Source organism: Hypanus sabinus, unplaced genomic scaffold (genome assembly GCF_030144855.1).
Source record: "Hypanus sabinus isolate sHypSab1 unplaced genomic scaffold, sHypSab1.hap1 H_1, whole genome shotgun sequence".
NCBI lineage: Eukaryota > Metazoa > Chordata > Chondrichthyes > Myliobatiformes > Dasyatidae > Hypanus > Hypanus sabinus.
The window spans coordinates 1,735,324-1,753,006 of record NW_026779040.1 but is presented as its reverse complement, the minus strand read 5'-3'; the positions used below and the strand labels follow the sequence as shown (position 1 = coordinate 1,753,006).

The following is a 17,683-nucleotide window of genomic DNA, read 5'->3' as shown; positions in this document are numbered from 1 at the left end:
ATAAGTTTACTGGGTGGAAGGAACTGTTCCACGCTCTACCTCTAATAAATAAATAAACAAGCAAACAAACAAACAAATAACTTTACCGAGTTTGATATATTACCTTAGAATTTCACATTTGTGGAGAACTGTTTCCAATTGTTGGATTCCTTCCAGTTGTAAACGGCATGAACTGAGATCCATTTCTGTAATTGCTTCAGGGCAGGTTAACGTAGTGCATATCACGGTGCAGTCGGAAGGTCTGAGAACGCATTGATTAAATTTTATTGCCGGTTTAACTGTCAATGTATTTTTCGTTAGTTGCACGTCTCCAAATTCAGATAAACAGTGTAGAATGTTTAAGAACTTCTTCTGGTTATACTTTCCCTCCAAATTTTCGATGCGCCTTTTGATTGTTTCTGAGAGCCAATCGGAGATGCACAGGGATACATCATCATTACATTTGCCCAGTAGCCCCTCTAGACGATCAGTCGATTGCCCTGAGCAAAGGCCGAAAAGAAAACGTGAAAATATATTCCATCTGTCGTCGGTGGACGTGAAGGACTGGTCCAATATTCTTTGCAATTCAATTCCCTTTGAATATAGTCGTTTACTAACAGCGGCAACAAAGTCCCGAACAAAGGCGTGCGTGAATTTATAAACAGAAGCAGTCATATCGTTGTCCTGAACTTGAATCATAACCGTAGAGGCAAAATTGGGAAGATATAAATTCAGATCACTTAATTTTTCCGATTCAAACGATTCTTTTTTATTACAAATTCCTGTGTAGGCTAACTCGCCAAGTTTATGGAAGCTATTTCGGGAGGATTTCACATTATAACCGCACCTGTCCAGTAGGATTGCATAGTAGGCGGAGAACACCCGAGAGTTGTATATCACATACGTTGTTCCCTCTCCTTGTCCTTGTTGTGAATTCACTGAAGCGCAGAGGGCCGAACAGAATAAAGGGTTACGGCACATGCTGCACAATATGTCACTCTGCTCAATGAGTTTGATAACATTCGCTTGTAGCCCATTTCTAAGAAAGTATTGTTTCACTTGATCAGCGGTGAACCCGATGATTTGGAATGTTGAATCTATCGATGCCTCGCGCAGAGTGTCGAGGTTCCATGGCCGGGTTGTGATCAGCACTGAGCATCCCCTGAGCATGTCTCCCTGCAAGAGGGATTTCACAATGTCGGACACTAAGCAAAGAGATTGCGGTTCCAAGTACTCTTGCTGTTTGTTCTCTTTCTTCATCTCGTCCTGATAATAAATTATTCCCTCAAATTGATCGAAATCTTCAAGTATGAACAATATATTATTCGTTTCTTTCCACAGATGATCGAGACTACCTTTGAAGTGAGGATAAGCATCAAGGATCAGCGTATTTAAATTCGTTTTACATTTGATTGCATTTAATTGCCGAAGCGTGAAATGCAAGACAAACTTAAACTCTTTATAAATTGTCCCCGTGGACCAGTCGTGGATTATTTTCTGTATCATGGTGCTTTTGCCAGACCCAGCAGCCCCGCATACCACAGTGATGGCCGCATTGTTTGTCAAAGATTTGCCGCTTTTGAACAATTGATGAAAATCAACTTGAAAGTCTTGCTTGTTGCTCTCTTCCTGCATCTCATCGTGTTCAATAAATAACCGTTTTGGTGACGTGGCAATAACGCATAAGTCAGTGTAGAATTCATCAATGTTACGTTTCTCAGTCAATAGGCTTCCTTCAATCTCTGTGCCTTTCCAATGCTTACTTTGATCTTGGAGATGACGCATGTGCAGCTGCTCTACAACTTGAATATGGAATCAAGAAGAGAAAAAAAAAAAACAATTATTCGGTTTCTTTGCAACAGAAACAATGCAATAATTAAACTAAATATCTGAACCCAACGAAACGCAAAAACGAAAAGTCTGAAATTCCTTGCAAGCGTTTTGCAGTTCTCTGTCAATATACCCATATTATGTATGAAGTTAAGCAAAACATTGCATGGCCGCTTAATTCGAATCTTATTCAAAGGATTAGCACATCTATATTATAATTATCTGTTTTTCGAATGAGTTTCATATTTCCCTGATGTCTACTTTTCAGACTAGAGTATCAGACTGCTCCTACCTCTCTAGGCATACTGGTTTCAGTACAATCCAAATAATTTTACAGAGTAAATCTTCAAACCAGTCAGTGTACATTGTTCAATATAGAATACACATTACTTCATGACTACCGATCCAATTCGGCTCCAACGCATGCTTTAACAATGCAGATTCTGGCTCTAGCCCTATTAGCTATTGTGATTTTCTTGCTTACTCTCAGAATAGTCCAATTACAGACAATTAGTGCAAATGTGTATTGTACCGTAAAATGTAGTATTTACCAGCACAATCAGTAATGCATGCCTTTCCTGCAAGCTCACCTTTTAGCGTGCAGTGAAACAGCTTAGCTTGGATCATGTGAAATACAGAAATACGAGGTACTCAGTAATATACGTTTTAATGGGCAAGTGGACGTATAATTTATCGCAGAGTACACCACCTTGTTGTGTTTTGTAAGCTTACGTGACAAAAGGCCGATAGAGATACATTGGCTGGAGTTGGGAATTTATCCTATAGCTCTTGAGATGGCTGACCATGCCTAACAAGTAAAAAGAAAATAGCAATTGCTATGGAAGCAGCAATGAAAAATCCTGTGTGTGACGGCTTTTCTCAGACTGCAATCGGAACTTGCATGACTGTGATGAAAGCTGAACTGCTGATTCAGCGAAGGAATCTCAAACCACCACGAGAGATGAGAGCCTTTATTGCTGCTCTAAATGCAACCAGTGTAACAGATTGTAAGTAAGTAGAGAGCACAAGTAGTAAATGTATCAGCTGTGTTTTTGCCGTTTACTCCATTAGTCAGTAGACATATACATGACACAGAATATAACAGAGAAATATGAAATTCACCTTTGTCACTTCGATTCGCTTCGACACCTATTTTTCCTGACAGTGGTAATGCCGCTGGTTCATTGACCTCCGCTTTATTGGCGATAGCTCTCCTAAATTCGGTAACAAACGTATGTCCAGTTGCTGACGAAAGTTCTGATTGGGGTGGATCAAATAAGATTTATTAATCTTTGTGTTCTAAAATGCTCTCAGAGTCGCTGCGAAGTTTCTGGGATATCTCCGTTTGTGTCAGAGCTTTCTGAGTAATATCAGGAAAAGTGTCAACATTGTTTTGAATTTCCTGAGGGAAAAGTGCTAATTTACCGAGGATGGAATGAAGTATCAATAGTTTTCTGATCTCTTTATTGAAAGTTAGAGGAAAACCCTCCGATTTCAAAACTCCAGTTACTGGAGAACAGAAAAAAAAACCGTTTTGACAATATTAGTCCGGATTTTATTTTAAATAACTGGAAAAAGAGCACATCAACTTTTACAAGAACAGTATGGTTACCAAATAAAGAAAACGTCAATTGCCAGTATTTCAAACCAATTTGACATTTACAATCACGGTGCCAGTTTCATCTTTGCAGCTTTGTCGTGGTGTTGGACACATAGATGACAATGCCCGCACAACCCTATTCCACGCACCATTTCGTTCCAAGAAATTGTGCACATACGATCCAGTCGTCTAAACCCAGCTCAAGCCTTTTGTTGTGTGCTCTGTGATGGTAGTTATCTGGATTAGTTAACAACGCGTAACTTACTTATATTTGAAACTCACTTCCCCTTTCCATCTAACTATATAAAAATATAAAAATACAGCACGGAAACATGCTGTTCTAGTCCGTGCTGAACGCACACCTATTCGCAACTACAAGCACTTAGACTGGAAAGAAATGGTGGGTTATCGGCTATGTACCTATCCATGATTTTCTGAAATGACAAAATCGAACCTGGCTCTATCACTTCTGCTGGAAGCTCTTTCCACACACGTATCAGGAAAGAACTACTCTATGAGGAAGGAAGTTTCTCCTCGTGTTACCCCTAAACTTTTACCCCTTAAATCTCAACTCAGGTCCTCTTGTTTGAATCTCCCCTACTCTCAATAGAAAAAGCCTAATCGCGTCAACTCTATCTATTCCTCTCAAAATTTTAAATGCCTCTCTCAAGTCCCCACTCTAACTTTTGCGCTCCAAGGAATAGAAATCTAACTTGTTCAACCTTTCTCTGTAACTTAGATGTTGAAACCAGCTAACATTCAGGTAAATCCTCTCTGCACTCTCTCTATTTTTGATGATATTTTTCCTATAATTCGGTGACTAGAACTGTACACAATACTCTAAATTTGGCCTCGACAATGCCATGTACATTTTTTAAAATACATCCCAACTCATATACTCAATTCCTTGATTTGTAAAAGCCAGCATAGCAAAAGGTTTCTTCACCAACCTATCCACTATAGGTTCCACCTTCAGGGAACTGTGCACTTTGGATCATTCTGTTCTATTGCATTTCTCAATGCCCTACCATTTACCATGTATGTCCTATTTGGACTATTCCTACCAAAATGTAACACCTCACACATCAGTATTAAACTCTATCTGCCATCTTTCAGCCCACTCTTTTAACTGGCCTCAATTTCTCTGCAAGCGTTGAAAATCTACTTCATTATAAAGAATGCCACCAAATTTAGTATCATCTGCATACTCGCTAATCCAATTTACCACCCCATCATCCAGATCAATAACGTATACGTCAAACAACATTGGACCCAGTACAGATCCCTGAGCAACTCTACTATTCACCGGCCTCCAACCTGACAAACACTTCTCCAAACCTACTCTCTGGCGTCTCCCATCCAGCCACTATTGAATACATTTTACTACTTCAATATTAATATATAACGATTAAACCTTGCTAACAAACTTTCGCGTGGAACCTTGTCAAAGGCCTTACTGAAGTCCGTAGAGTCAACATCCACTGCTTTAACCTCATCAACTTTGCTAGTAAGCTCTGCAAAAATTCAATAAGATTTGTCAAACATGACCTTGAGCGCAAACTCCAAGCTGACAGTTCGACATCAGAGCCTGCCTATCCAGATAATTATATGTATCATCGCTAAGAATACTTTCAATTAATTTACCCACCACTGATGTCAACCTGACAGACCGATAATTCCTCGGTTTACTCTTAGATCCGAATCTTATTGATTACCGAAGAAAATAAATTGTTCAAAATCTCCCCCATCTCTTTTGGCTCCGCACATAGCTGTCCACTCTGGTTTTCTAAGGGACCGATTTTATCCTTCACTGTCTCTTTTTGCTATTAATATACCTGCAGAAAACCCTTGGATTTATTTTCACCTTACCTGCCAAAGCAACATCGTATCTTCTTTTAGCTTTTCTAATTTCTTTCTAAAATTCATTTAAAATTCTTTATATTCATCGAGCGCCTCATTTACTCCAAGCGGCCTATATTTATTGTAGATCTTCCTTTTTTTCTGAACTTTGAAAACCGTGGCTCTCTCAGACTTTTAACCTTTCCTTTCAACAAAATAGAAACATAAAGATTCTTTAACCTCAAAATTTCACATTTCAATGACGTCCATTTCCCTTTTGCTTCCTTCCCATAAAACAAATTGTCTCAATTCACTCTTTCTAAATCCTTTCGCATCACCTCAAAATTAGCCTTTCTCCAAACATAAACCTCAATCATTTGTCCTGTCCTATTCTTCTCCATAATTATATTGAAATTAATGACATTGTCATCACTGGACCCGAAGTGCTCCCAACACATAGTCCCGCCGCAAAAAAACAAACAAACAAATAAACAAATAAATAGATAAATAGATAGATAGATAGATAGATAGATAGATAGATAGATAGATAGGTAGATAGATAGATAGATAGATAGATAGATAGATAGATAGATAGATAGATAGATAGATAGATAGATAGATAGATAGATAGATAGATAGATAGATAGATAGATAGATAGATAGATAGATAGATAGGGAGATAGATAGATAAATAAATATATATCCTGCAGATATTTCACAAACTCAAAACCATCCAGCCCTTTTACAGAATGCGGAATGGGCTTCTCAGTCTATGTGTGGAAAAGTAAAATCCCCCAGAATCCCACAATCACAACCATGTGCTTACTACAAATACAATAATGAAAGGAGGGAGAAGGGGAAGTATCAGTTAATAGAGAGTACCTCAGTGGCTGTACCCCTTGACAATATGTACTCCTCTTTGGGTACTGTTGGGTGGGACAACCTACATGGGGGAATCAACAGTGGCCATGCTACGGCACAGAGTCCGGCGCTGTAGCTCAGAAAGGTAAGGAAGGGAAGAAGAAAGATGTAGTAATAGGGGACTCGATAGTTAGGCGGTCGGATAGGCGATTCTGTGCACGCAATCAGGAGACCCGGACAGCAGTAGTTTGCCCCACTGGTGCCAGGTTCCGGGATTTTTCTGATAGCGCCCAAGATACCATGAACTGGGACGGTGAGGAGCCATGGGGTCGTCGTGCATAGAGGTAGCAATGACATAGGTCGGGAAAGGGAAGCGGTCCTCAGAATATAGGGAGTTAGGAAGGAAATTGAGAAGAAGGACGGCAATGGTTGTAATCTGGGGATTACTGCCTGTGCCACACGGCAGTGAGAGAAGGAATAGAATGAGGTTGAGGATAAATGCATGGCTGAAGGATTGGATCATGGGACAGGGATTCAATGTTCAGTATCATTGGGACCTCTTTCGGGGAAGGTGTGACCTGTAATATAAGGAAGGGTTACACTTGAATCCTAGGATGGCCAATAACCTGGCGGGGGGATTTGCTGAGGCTACCCTGGAGACTTTAAGCTAGAATGGTTGGGGGTGGGGGGGGGTGTGGGAATCAATTTGAAGAGAACAGGGGAGAGGAAGTTACTTCAAAAAATAGGGAAAGCTAGTAGTCTGTGAGAGAGGATATGCAGGTGATAGAGAAGGGTAGTACTCAGAATGAAGATGTAGGGGAGAATGAAGAAAAAGATATTAACGCTGTTTGCACCGTTAAGGATTAACACAGAAGAACAGGTGGAGAGTTTCTTAAATACATCCAATTTAAAGCTATGAGCATTGTAAGAAAGGTGGATGAGCTTAAAGCATGGATTGATAGCTGGAATTAGGATGATGTAGCTATTAGGGAAACATGATTGCAGGACGGGTGTGATTGACAAGTAAATTCTCCTGGATTTCGTTGCTTCAGTTGTGACAGAATCAAAGGGGCAAGAGAGGAATGTATTGCATTGCTAGTCCGAGTAAATATTACAGCGGTGCTTTGGAAGGATAGATTAGAGGGCTCGTTACGGAAGACTGTTTGGGTGGAATTGAGGAATGGGAAAGGTATAGTGACACTTATAGGGGTGTATTATATACCACCTAAATATCGGGCGATCTTTTTTCGATCCCGTACGTCCTTGTACGTTCGGGTTATACACTTGTAATGTTACCAACGTGTTTTCAGCAGTCTCACCCAATTAATGCATCCAGACCCACCGTCCCCCTTCCCGCCCAATGACAATCTAAGCTTAGCAGCCAGTGCTGCGGATTGTTTACAAAAACTATTTCTGATTGAGGTTGTATAACGGAACGCACGTAGCGAGTGGATAACATTTCACAAAAATAATAAAGCATTCACAGCAAATTGAAGCGGCATCCGTAATTTCTAAGAGAGCATCTGTATATTTGTTGTAGACGTTGGGGCAATTTCAAGCAAAGTTCGACTTGGTGAACAAAAACAGATTGTTATTTTTGGTAAAATTTTAATGGAACAGAGTAGTACACAAAACGACCATTGTCAGTTCCGCTCACTTCGAGGCTTTCTCTCCCAAACAGCTGTAATGCATCGGTTCGATATTCATCTTCATTGTTAATTGTGGTCCTATCACATTCCGCATGAGAAATTATTCCCTTCACTGACTGAGATTCCACTTGATTTGAACGACATAGGGCTTTGACTCCTAATCTCTGTCTGAATCACTACTGCCCTTCTGGCGTTGCTGCGATTCTTTTATTGCATCTGCAGGAAACGTACAGAATACGCCGGTAGTTTTGTTAATATCTCGGGGGAATTCGTAACCTCATAGATGGCATAACGGAGGAAATTTTTTTGGCAATATCAGAGTTTCCACGGATGATGACTTTCTCTTTCAAGTAAATGATAAAATTTAAATATTTTTTTTTAAATCCTTGGCAGCATGAAGAAACAATCCCCTTAATACGCCTTTTAAAAACATTTGAACTATATACATGTGCGTCCATTTAAATTGGTAAACGTGTGATCAGCCCTGGTACAGTGGATCTCAAGCAATTAAGCATTTAGGAACAACATACTGTTTTCACATGCACATTAGAATGAGGGCCTTGCACTGGATATGCGCACACTGTTGTCACTTCTCTGCTTGCCGACATGCATTAGAATAAGTGCAAAGCCAATATACGGCAATCTAGATACAAAATACAAGATTACTGAAATATTATTGTTATACCTAACACCGAACACGACGCTGCGAATATGTAAAAAAATAACTCAATAATGAATACAACTCAGCGATATACGCAGTCTATTATATAATACATCTCCAGTATATGACATCAGTAGCATAGTAGGATTGAATTTTCCCATTCTGGGCGAAAGACTGAGTCAGTATCGAGAATTCATTTCCCTTGTGGGATAACGTCTATCCGGACAATGGGAACAACTCTGCTTGGTTGGTGAGACGTGCGGCTGAAAAATCATCTCAGCCTTTGGGGGTCTCATCTCTGTACCTGGAGGGGCAGATTAAGAGACTGCAGCAAGTGTTTCTGATGTCGGCAGACTTCTCCATCAATTTACTGTGCTCTCCCCAATTGATAGATGTGTCATCTCCAGATGATACCGGACTCTATCTTGACGATCTGGACAGTTTTAGAGTTTTGTCCTTAATCTTTCTGAGTAGCCAGTTCTGATCACCGCTGTATTCCCTCCACGGGACTGCTTTTATTGCAGGAGTGAAGCATTTACTTTTTCCCTTATGAGTAAGACCACCCCTCCCACTTTAATTGCTGTCACGTTTAAAACAACTGAACCTCAGAATACTTACCTACCAGTCCTGAAACTATTCTCACTGTCTTATCATTGTCTCCCATGTCTTAAATTCATGTGATGATCCATGCCCCGGGCTCATCGTTATTCCTGCGATACTACTTGTATTGAAATATAAACAACTCAGGGCATTAGTCGCACAGTAATCAACCTTTTGATACCTGAATTTGTCTGAAGTCTAAACAACATCTGGTTACAAAAAAATCCATTTTCATACTCGGTACTGAAATGTCGGTCCTGGAGGAATACCATGATATTATCGTCGTTTTCATCACTATATCACCTGAGATGCCAGTCTCATTGCATTATGGACACGTATTACTTTGTTCTACCGCATTCTTCAGGGCCCTGTCCTGGTTCATCCTACCAAGCTGTAACAGCTACAGTTTGTCTGCAATAAATTCCAGCTGTCATGTTTAGCATTTTTTTTTCTAGCTGTTAAAGATTCCACTGCATGATTGGATAGTCTTCTTCCCTGTGCACAACACTTCGCAATCTTGGTATCATCTGAAAATCTGGTGATCCAGTAAACACGTTAATATTTGAGACAGACTGTAGTCCCTTAGTCACAGACGCAAAGGCTTACTGCGGTTGTCTGTCTTCTCCTACAAAGTAATGTCTAATACAGTTAGCTACATCATGTTGTATGCTGAGCGATTGAAACCTCTTGACCAGCCTTCCATTAGGAACATGGTCAAATACCTTATTAATGTCCGTATGGGCAACATTCACTGCCTTGGCTTCATCAACTGCTTAAAAAATTCAGTAAGATTTTTTTTACATGCCTTACAACGTATAGAGTCAAGTCAGGTTTTTTGTGTCATTTCGACCATAATTCCTGGTAGAGTACATAGTAAAATCGAGACAACTTTTTATCATGAACATAATGCTACAGGAAACAATACGAAAACAATACTGAACTGCGTAAAACAGCAGTAAAAAAAAAGAAAAAAAAAGTGACACTAGACTACAGACCTACCCAGGACTGCATAAAATGCAGAAAACAGTTAAGTATTACAATGCAGTAATAAAAAAGACAATAGGCACAGTAGTGAGCAATAAGTTGGTGCCAGAGCGGACTCTGTGTGTTGAGGATTCTGATGGTTTGGGGTATGAAACTGTTACAATGTCTTGTGTGTGAAGGCTTGAATGTTTCGGTGCCTTTTCCCGGATGACGTGAGGGAGAATAGTTTGTATGAGGAGTGCGTGGATCCTTCTTAATGCTGATTCATTTGCGGAGACACTGTGGTGTGTAAGTTTCTGTAATGGCAGGAAGAGAATCCGATTATCTTCTCAGCTGACCTCAGTATCCGCTGCAGGGTCTTGCGATCCGAGATGGTGCAATTCCCGAACCAAACAGTAATGCAGCTGCTCAGGATGCTCTCAATACAACCTCTGTAGAATGTGGTGAGGATTGGGACGGGGAGGGGGGAGTTGTTTGGTGGGAGATGCACTTTCCTCACCCTTCGCAGAAATTCGTGATGAGTGTCTCAATCAGTCCCTGTCTCTGCCTCTCTTCTGGGTAAGGTATGAACTGCACAGAAGGGATGGGTCCAATATCTTTACGGCAGGCCGGCAGATGTTGCTCGGCTGGGTTTAAACTAATTTGGTAGGGGTACGGGAATCGGTGTGATAGCTCCTTTATAAACAGAGGCAATATGAAATGATACTATTAGCAAGGGAGTGGATAATGTTTGCGCAAAATCACTCACAGCGGGGTGAATTGCAATGAAAAGTTGTACAGAATCGATAAGTATGAACTCAGGACTGAACATGTTATACTTGAAAGTAAGCAGAACACGGAATGTCGATGAACAGTTAGATTTGCATCATTGAATCAAGGTCGAAGGTGGATTGGAGTTGGGAGTTTCATGTCGAAGCATACGCATTGTATTGAAAGAACAGGCATGAAAGCAGAGGCGGCGGCGTTGCTCTGTTAGTAAAAATGGCATCAATCCATTCGAAAGAGGTGACAAAAGGTTAGAAAGTGTTGAAACATTATCGACAGATCTAAATAACTGCAAGGTTAAACATACACAGATGGGTGTTATATGCAGGCATCCAAACAGTAGTATGGATGCAATCTGCAAATTACATCGGGTGATAGAAAATGCATACCAAAAGGACGATGTTACAATAGACACGTGGGTAGATTAGGAAAATCAGGTTGATGCTGTATTCCAAGAGAGAGTATTTGTGGAATGATTACAAGATAGTGTTTTACAGCAGCCTGGGCCTGAGCTCAATAGGGGATCAGCTGCTCTGGATTCGACGTTCCGTAATGAACTGCAATTGACTGGACAACTGAAGGTAAAATAACCCTTGAAACAAGTGATCATAATATGATCAGATAGACGTTGAAGTTTGAGAAGGTGTAGCTCAAGTCAGATATATCAGTATTACAGAGGTGGAAAGGCACGTAGAGAGGCACGAGAGAGGAACTAGTCAGAATTTATTAGATTGATATGTTTATATAGAGTTTTTCTGAAGTTTACATACACTTTAACCAAATAAATTTAAACTTAGTATTTCTCAATTACTCACATTAAATCCTAGAAAACATTCCCTGTATTAGGTCAGTTAGAATCACTACTTTATTTTAAGAATGCGAAATTTCAGAATAATAATAGAGAGAATGATTTATTTCAGCTTTTAATTCATTCATCACATACCCAATGGGATAGAAATATACATACACTTTGTTAGTATTTGGTAGCATTGCCTTTAATTTGTTTAACTTGGGTCAAACGGTTTAAGTAGCCTTCCACAAGCCTCTTACAATAAGTTGCTGGAATATTCTTCCATTCTTCCAGATAGAACTGGTGTAATTGAATTAGGTGTGTAGTCCTCATTGCTCGCTCACGCTTTTTTACAGTTCTGCCCGCAATTCTTTTTTATCGGATTGAGGTCAGGGATTTGTGATGACCACTCCAATACCTTGACTTTGTTATTTTTAAGCAATTTTGCCACTACGCTTCGAGTCTTTGTCTATTTGGAAGAGCCAATTGTGACTGAAGTTTAACTCCCTGGCTGATGTCTTGCGATGTTGCTTCAATATATTCGCATAATTAACCTTCCATATGACACCATCTATTTTGTGAACTGCACCAGGCCCTCCTGCAGCAAAGCACACACACAACATGACGCTGCCAGCCCCATGCTTCACGGTTGGGATGGTGTTCTTTGGCTTACAATCCCCACACTTTTTCGATTTTGGCCAAACAGTAAATTTTTTGATTCTTGAGACCAGAGGACATTTCTCCAGAAATTTAGATCTTTGTCCCCATGTGCACATGCAAACTTTAGATTGGCGGTTTTGGAGTAGAGGACTCTTCCTTGCTGAGCAGCATTTCGGGTTCTGTTCATATGTGACTCGTATTGCTGTGGATATGGATACATGTCTGGCTGTTTCCTCTAGAATCTTCACAAGGTATTTCTGGGTTTGATCTACACTTTTCGCGCCAAAGTACTGTCATCTTTAGGAAACAGGATACGTCTCCTTCCTGAGCGGTATAACGGGTGCGTGGTCCCATGGTTTATATACTTGCGTACTATTGTTTGTGCAGATATTGCTTCCAAAGATGAATCAGACTTGCTGGGTCCACATTATTTTTTTCTAAGGCATTGGCTTATTTCTTTTCATTTTGTATGTTAATTTCTGACTGGAATTGTGATATATTCCATTAAAACAGAAATAATAATTCTGTAAGCAATTGTTGGAAGGAATACTCGTGTCATGCACAAAGTAGATGTCCTCAACATCTTCCCAAAACTATATATTGCTAAAATGAAATCTGTGGATTGATTAAACAATGAGTTTTAATGACTTTAAACTAAGTGTATGTGAAGTTCTGACTTCAACTATATACATTTATTTCATTATTAATTAAGGAGGTAGAGGAAGTCCAAAGGCGAAATGACACAGCCGCTGATAACAAGAGACGTCAACCTAAACATAATGTCCCGAAAGGAAGACAGATCAGAACAAAAATATCGGGAAGTTAAAGGATAGGAAAGCTTTGGAATAACAACAGAAGATTTCAAATACCATGCTTCATAAAGGGTTTAAAGAGATTTGGTATGTCAACAAAAACACTGAAAAACAAGTATAGATGTAGCGTGGAGAGCATTCTGACAGGCTGCATCACTGTCTAGTATGGAGTTGGGGGACGACGGCACCGGACCGAAAGACACTGCAGAGGGTTGTAGGTTTAGTCGGCTTAATTTTAAGTACTGGCTTACAAAGTACCAAGGACATCTTCAGGGAGCGGTGTCTCAGAAATACAGCGTCTATTTTTAAGACCTCCAGCAACCAGGGCATACCCACTGTTACCATCTGGTGGAAAGTACAGAAGCCTGAAGGCACACACTCAGCGATGCAGGAATAACATCTACCCCTCTGCCACATGATTTTTAAATGGACATTTTACCCATGAAGTCGGTCTCACTTCATAAATATATATGGTTTCTCTTTTTTTTGCAGAAATAGGTGCTTACACGAATACTGTAATTGATTTATTTGTTTTGTATTTTTATTTTCTTCTTCTACATTACTTATCGCATTGAATTTGTGCTGGTAAGTTCACAAATTTTGCGACACTTAACGATGAGAATAATCTTAATTCGTATTCTGACTCTGTTTGTAAAGAGTCTTCCAGAAGGTAAACGTGGAATAACATACTAAGTTAACCTAACATATTAACGAGGATACCAGAAAGTTTATTCAGATATATTAAGTCTTAAAGTATCGCAAGAATGGATAGCGAACGTCGGAAAACATTACGGAAGAGGTTGTAATGTGGGGACCAGGAAAGGGAAGTCGAAAATAAGTATTTTGCGTCTGTCCTCACTATGGAAGATAATATTTCAAAATCTGAGCGGTAACGAAGTGTGTAAAGTTAGCAAAACTCGAGAGGGGGTTCTTGGGAAGCTAAAAAGTCTGAAGATTGTTAAATCACTTGGACCAAGTGGTGTACACTCCACGGTTATGAAAGAGTTGGCTTAAAAATCTGGGGAGGCACCAGTAAGCCTCTTTAGAGAATCACCAATTTCTGGAATGGTTCCAGAAGACTAGGAAATTGCATATGCCACATCACTGTTCGAAAAGGGAAAGAGGCTGAATGAAGGAAATTTTACGTCGATTAGTCTGACCTCAGGCGTTGGTAAGATGTTGCAGTAGATTGTTATGGATGTGGTATTGGGATACCAGATGTACATGATAAAATAAGTCGTAGACAGCATGGTTAACTAAAGTGAATATCCTGCCTGATAAATCCGCTGGAATTCTTTGAAGAAATACCAAACAGACTATACAAAGGAGAATCTGTGGATATTGTGTGCGTGGATTTTCAGAAGACATTTGACAAGGTTGCACACATGAGGCTGCTTAACAGGCTACGAGCCCATGATATTGCAGGAAAGATTCAAAGTTGGATAAGGCAGTGGCTGACTGGCAGGAGGAAGAAACTTACAGAGACAGGGAGACTTCGTTGGGTGGCTGCCGCTGACAAGTGGTGGCCGAATCTTATATCTTATAGGTTAATAAATTAGAGGATAGAATTAATGGCTTTGTTGCAAAATTTGCAGACGATGCGAAGTCAGGTAGAGGGAAACGTAGTTCTGAGGAAGCAGAGAAGACACTACAGAATGATATGGACAGATAGGACAATAGGCAAAGAAGCTTCCTTAATCTATGAGCATAATCCATACTCTCAAAACCATGCAGCATCCTGGTAAATCTCCTCTGTAATCTTTCCAATGCTTCCACGTCCTTCCTATTGTGAGGCGACCAGAACTAGACACAGTACATAGTGTGGCCTAACCAGAGATTTACAGAGCTACATCTTTACATTGCAACTGTTAAACTCTATCTCTCGACTTCTGAAAGCTAACATCCCATAAGCTTTCTTAACTGATCTATCTACCTGTGAGGCAACTGGCAGGGATCTGTGGACATGGACCCTCAGATTCCTGTACTCCACCACACTACCAAGTATCCTGCCATTTACTTTGTCCTCTGCCTAGGAGTTTGTCCTTCCAAAGTGTACTACCTCACACTTTTCGCGGATGAACTCTATCTGCCAGTTTTCAGCCCACTTCTGCATCCTATCAATGTCTCTCTGCAATCTTCGACAATCCTCTGCACTACCTACAACACAATCAACCCTTGTGTCGTCTGCAAAATTGCCAACCCACCCTTCTATCCCCACATGAAAGTCTTTAATAAAAATCACGAGGAGTAGAAATCCCAGAACAGATCATTGCACTAATCACAACGCTCCAATCCAAATGTACTCCTTCCACCACGACCGTCTGCCTTTTTCAGACAAGCTTCCCTGGATCCCATGCCTTCTGACTTTCTGAATAAGTCTACCATGTGGAAGCTTGTCAAATGCTTTACTAAATTACACATAGATCACATCCATTGCACTACCGTCATCTATATACCTGGTTAGATCCTCAAAGAACTCTAACAGGCTTGTAAGACACGATCTGCCCTGCACAAAGCCATGCTGACTGTCCTTGATCAGACCATGATTCTCGAAATGCCCATAGATCCTATCTCTAAGAATATTTTTCAACAGTTTTTCCACCACAGACGTATGGCTCACTACCTATAATTACCCGGAAAATCCCAACTAACAGTTTTGAACAAAGGGGACAACATTCGCCTCCCACCAAACCTCCGGTATCTTTCCCGTGGACAACGAGGATATAAATATCCTAGTCAGAGGCTAGGCAATCTCTTCCCTCGCCTCGTCGAGCATCCTGGGGAATATTCCGTCATGCCCCAGGGACTTATCCATGCTAATGTATTTTAACAACTCCAACACTTCCTCTCCCTTAATATCAACATGCTACCGAACATCAACCTCACTCATATTGGTCTCACCGTCATCAAGTTCCCTCTCATTGGTGAATAACAAATACCAGGATTCAATGAGGATTTCATTCCCTTCCACAGCCTCCAGGCACATCTTCCTACCTTTATCTCTTATCGGTCCTACCTTCACTCCTGTCATTCATTTGTTCTTCACATAATTGAAGAAAGCCTTGGGATTTTCCTTTGCTCTACTCGCCAAGGCCTTCTCATGCCCACTTCTTGCTCTTCTCAATCCCTTCTTAAGCTCCTTTCTTGCTACCCAATATTCCTCAGTAGACCCATATGATCCATGCTTCCTAATCCTCACGTATCCTGCCTTCTTTCACCTGATTGATTTTCCACCTCACTTGTCGCCCATGATTATTTCACCCTACCATTCCTTATCTTACTCACCGGGACAAATTTACCCCTAACATCCTGCAAGAGATCCTTAAACATCGATCACACGTTCATAGTATGTTTCCCTGCAAAATCTTCATCCCAATTCTAACCCGCTAGATCTAGCCTAATAGCCTTATATGTTGCCTTTCTCCTATTAAAGCAAAATACTGTCTTCTCTGATTCTATCCTTTTCCATAATAATGCTAAAGGCCAGGGAGCGGAGGCCATTGTCCACCCAGATGCTCACCCAATGAGCGATATGTGACCTGACCCGTTTCGTTACCTAATAGTAGATGTAGTATGGCATTCCCTCTATTCGGCCTGTCAACAGACTGTGACAGGAATCCGTCCTGGACACGCTTAACAAACGCTGCCCCATCAAAACCCTTTGAACTAACCAGGTGCCTATCAATATTACGGAAGTTAAAGACACCCATGGTAACAACCCTGTTGCTTTTGCACCTTTCCAAAATCAACCTCCCAATCTACGCCCCGGTATCTCTGTAGCTAACAGTGGGCCTACAGAATAACCCCAGTGAGTAACTGCTCCCTTCCTGTTCCTTACTTCCATTCATACCGACTCAAAAGAGGATCCTGCTACATTACCCACCATTGCTGTAGTGTGGGTAGTGCCCCTGACTAGTAATGCCACCCCTCCTCCCATTCCACTCCCCTCTCTATCCTTTTAAAAGCACTGAACTCCAGGAATATTTAGAATTCACTCCTGCCCTCGTGCCAACCAAGTCTCTGTAATGGCCACTACAGCATAATTCTATGTGTGTATCCAAGCTGTCAGTTCATTACCTTTGCTCTTGATGCTTTTTGCACTGAAGCACACACACGCTACTCTTCTACTTTAATACCCCTAATTCTGCTTGATTTTCCTCAAAGCCTCTCTATCTGTTAGATCTGGCTATACTACATGCACTCTTACACTGCTCTATCGCTCCGGTTCCCATTCCCCTTGCAAATTAGTTTTAACCCTCCCGAACCATCCTAGAAAACTTACCAGCAAGGATATTGCTCCGCCTCGATTTCAGGTGCAACCCATCCAATCTGTACAGATCCCAGCTTTTCCAGAGGAGATCCCAGTGATCCGAAAACTAAACACTGTTGCCTGCACCTACTCCTCAGCCACACATTTAATTACCAGCTACTTCAATTCTTACCATCACTGTCATGTAGTACTGGCAGTAATCCTGAAAAAGCCACCCTTGAGGTCCTGTTCTTCAGCATTCTGCCTAGTTCCTGAAACTCCAACTGCCGGACCTCATTCCTCTTCCTGCCTATCTCGTTGCCACCAACCTGTATCACGACTTCTGGTTGCTTTTCCTCCCGTACCAGGATGTCATGCAGCAGATTAGAGATTTCTCGGACCCG

General features: G+C 40.9%; 1 protein-coding gene across 3 annotated transcripts in view; it reads right to left on the bottom strand.

The window, feature by feature from the left end:
- The window catches only part of LOC132386050 (uncharacterized), a 158,051-nt gene that overhangs the window by 16,814 nt on the left and 123,554 nt on the right, over positions 1-17,683 (bottom strand). For 2 of the 3 annotated variants that reach the window (XM_059958340.1, XM_059958341.1), the window contains 2 exons: positions 2,932-3,066; positions 104-1,781 (listed from right to left, as the gene is read on the bottom strand). In XM_059958340.1, the coding sequence (XP_059814323.1) occupies positions 104-1,781; positions 2,932-3,066 (1,813 nt within the window). The remainder of the gene's footprint in view (positions 1-103; positions 1,782-2,931; positions 3,067-17,683) is intronic. The other variant, XM_059958342.1, reaches the window with a different exon arrangement.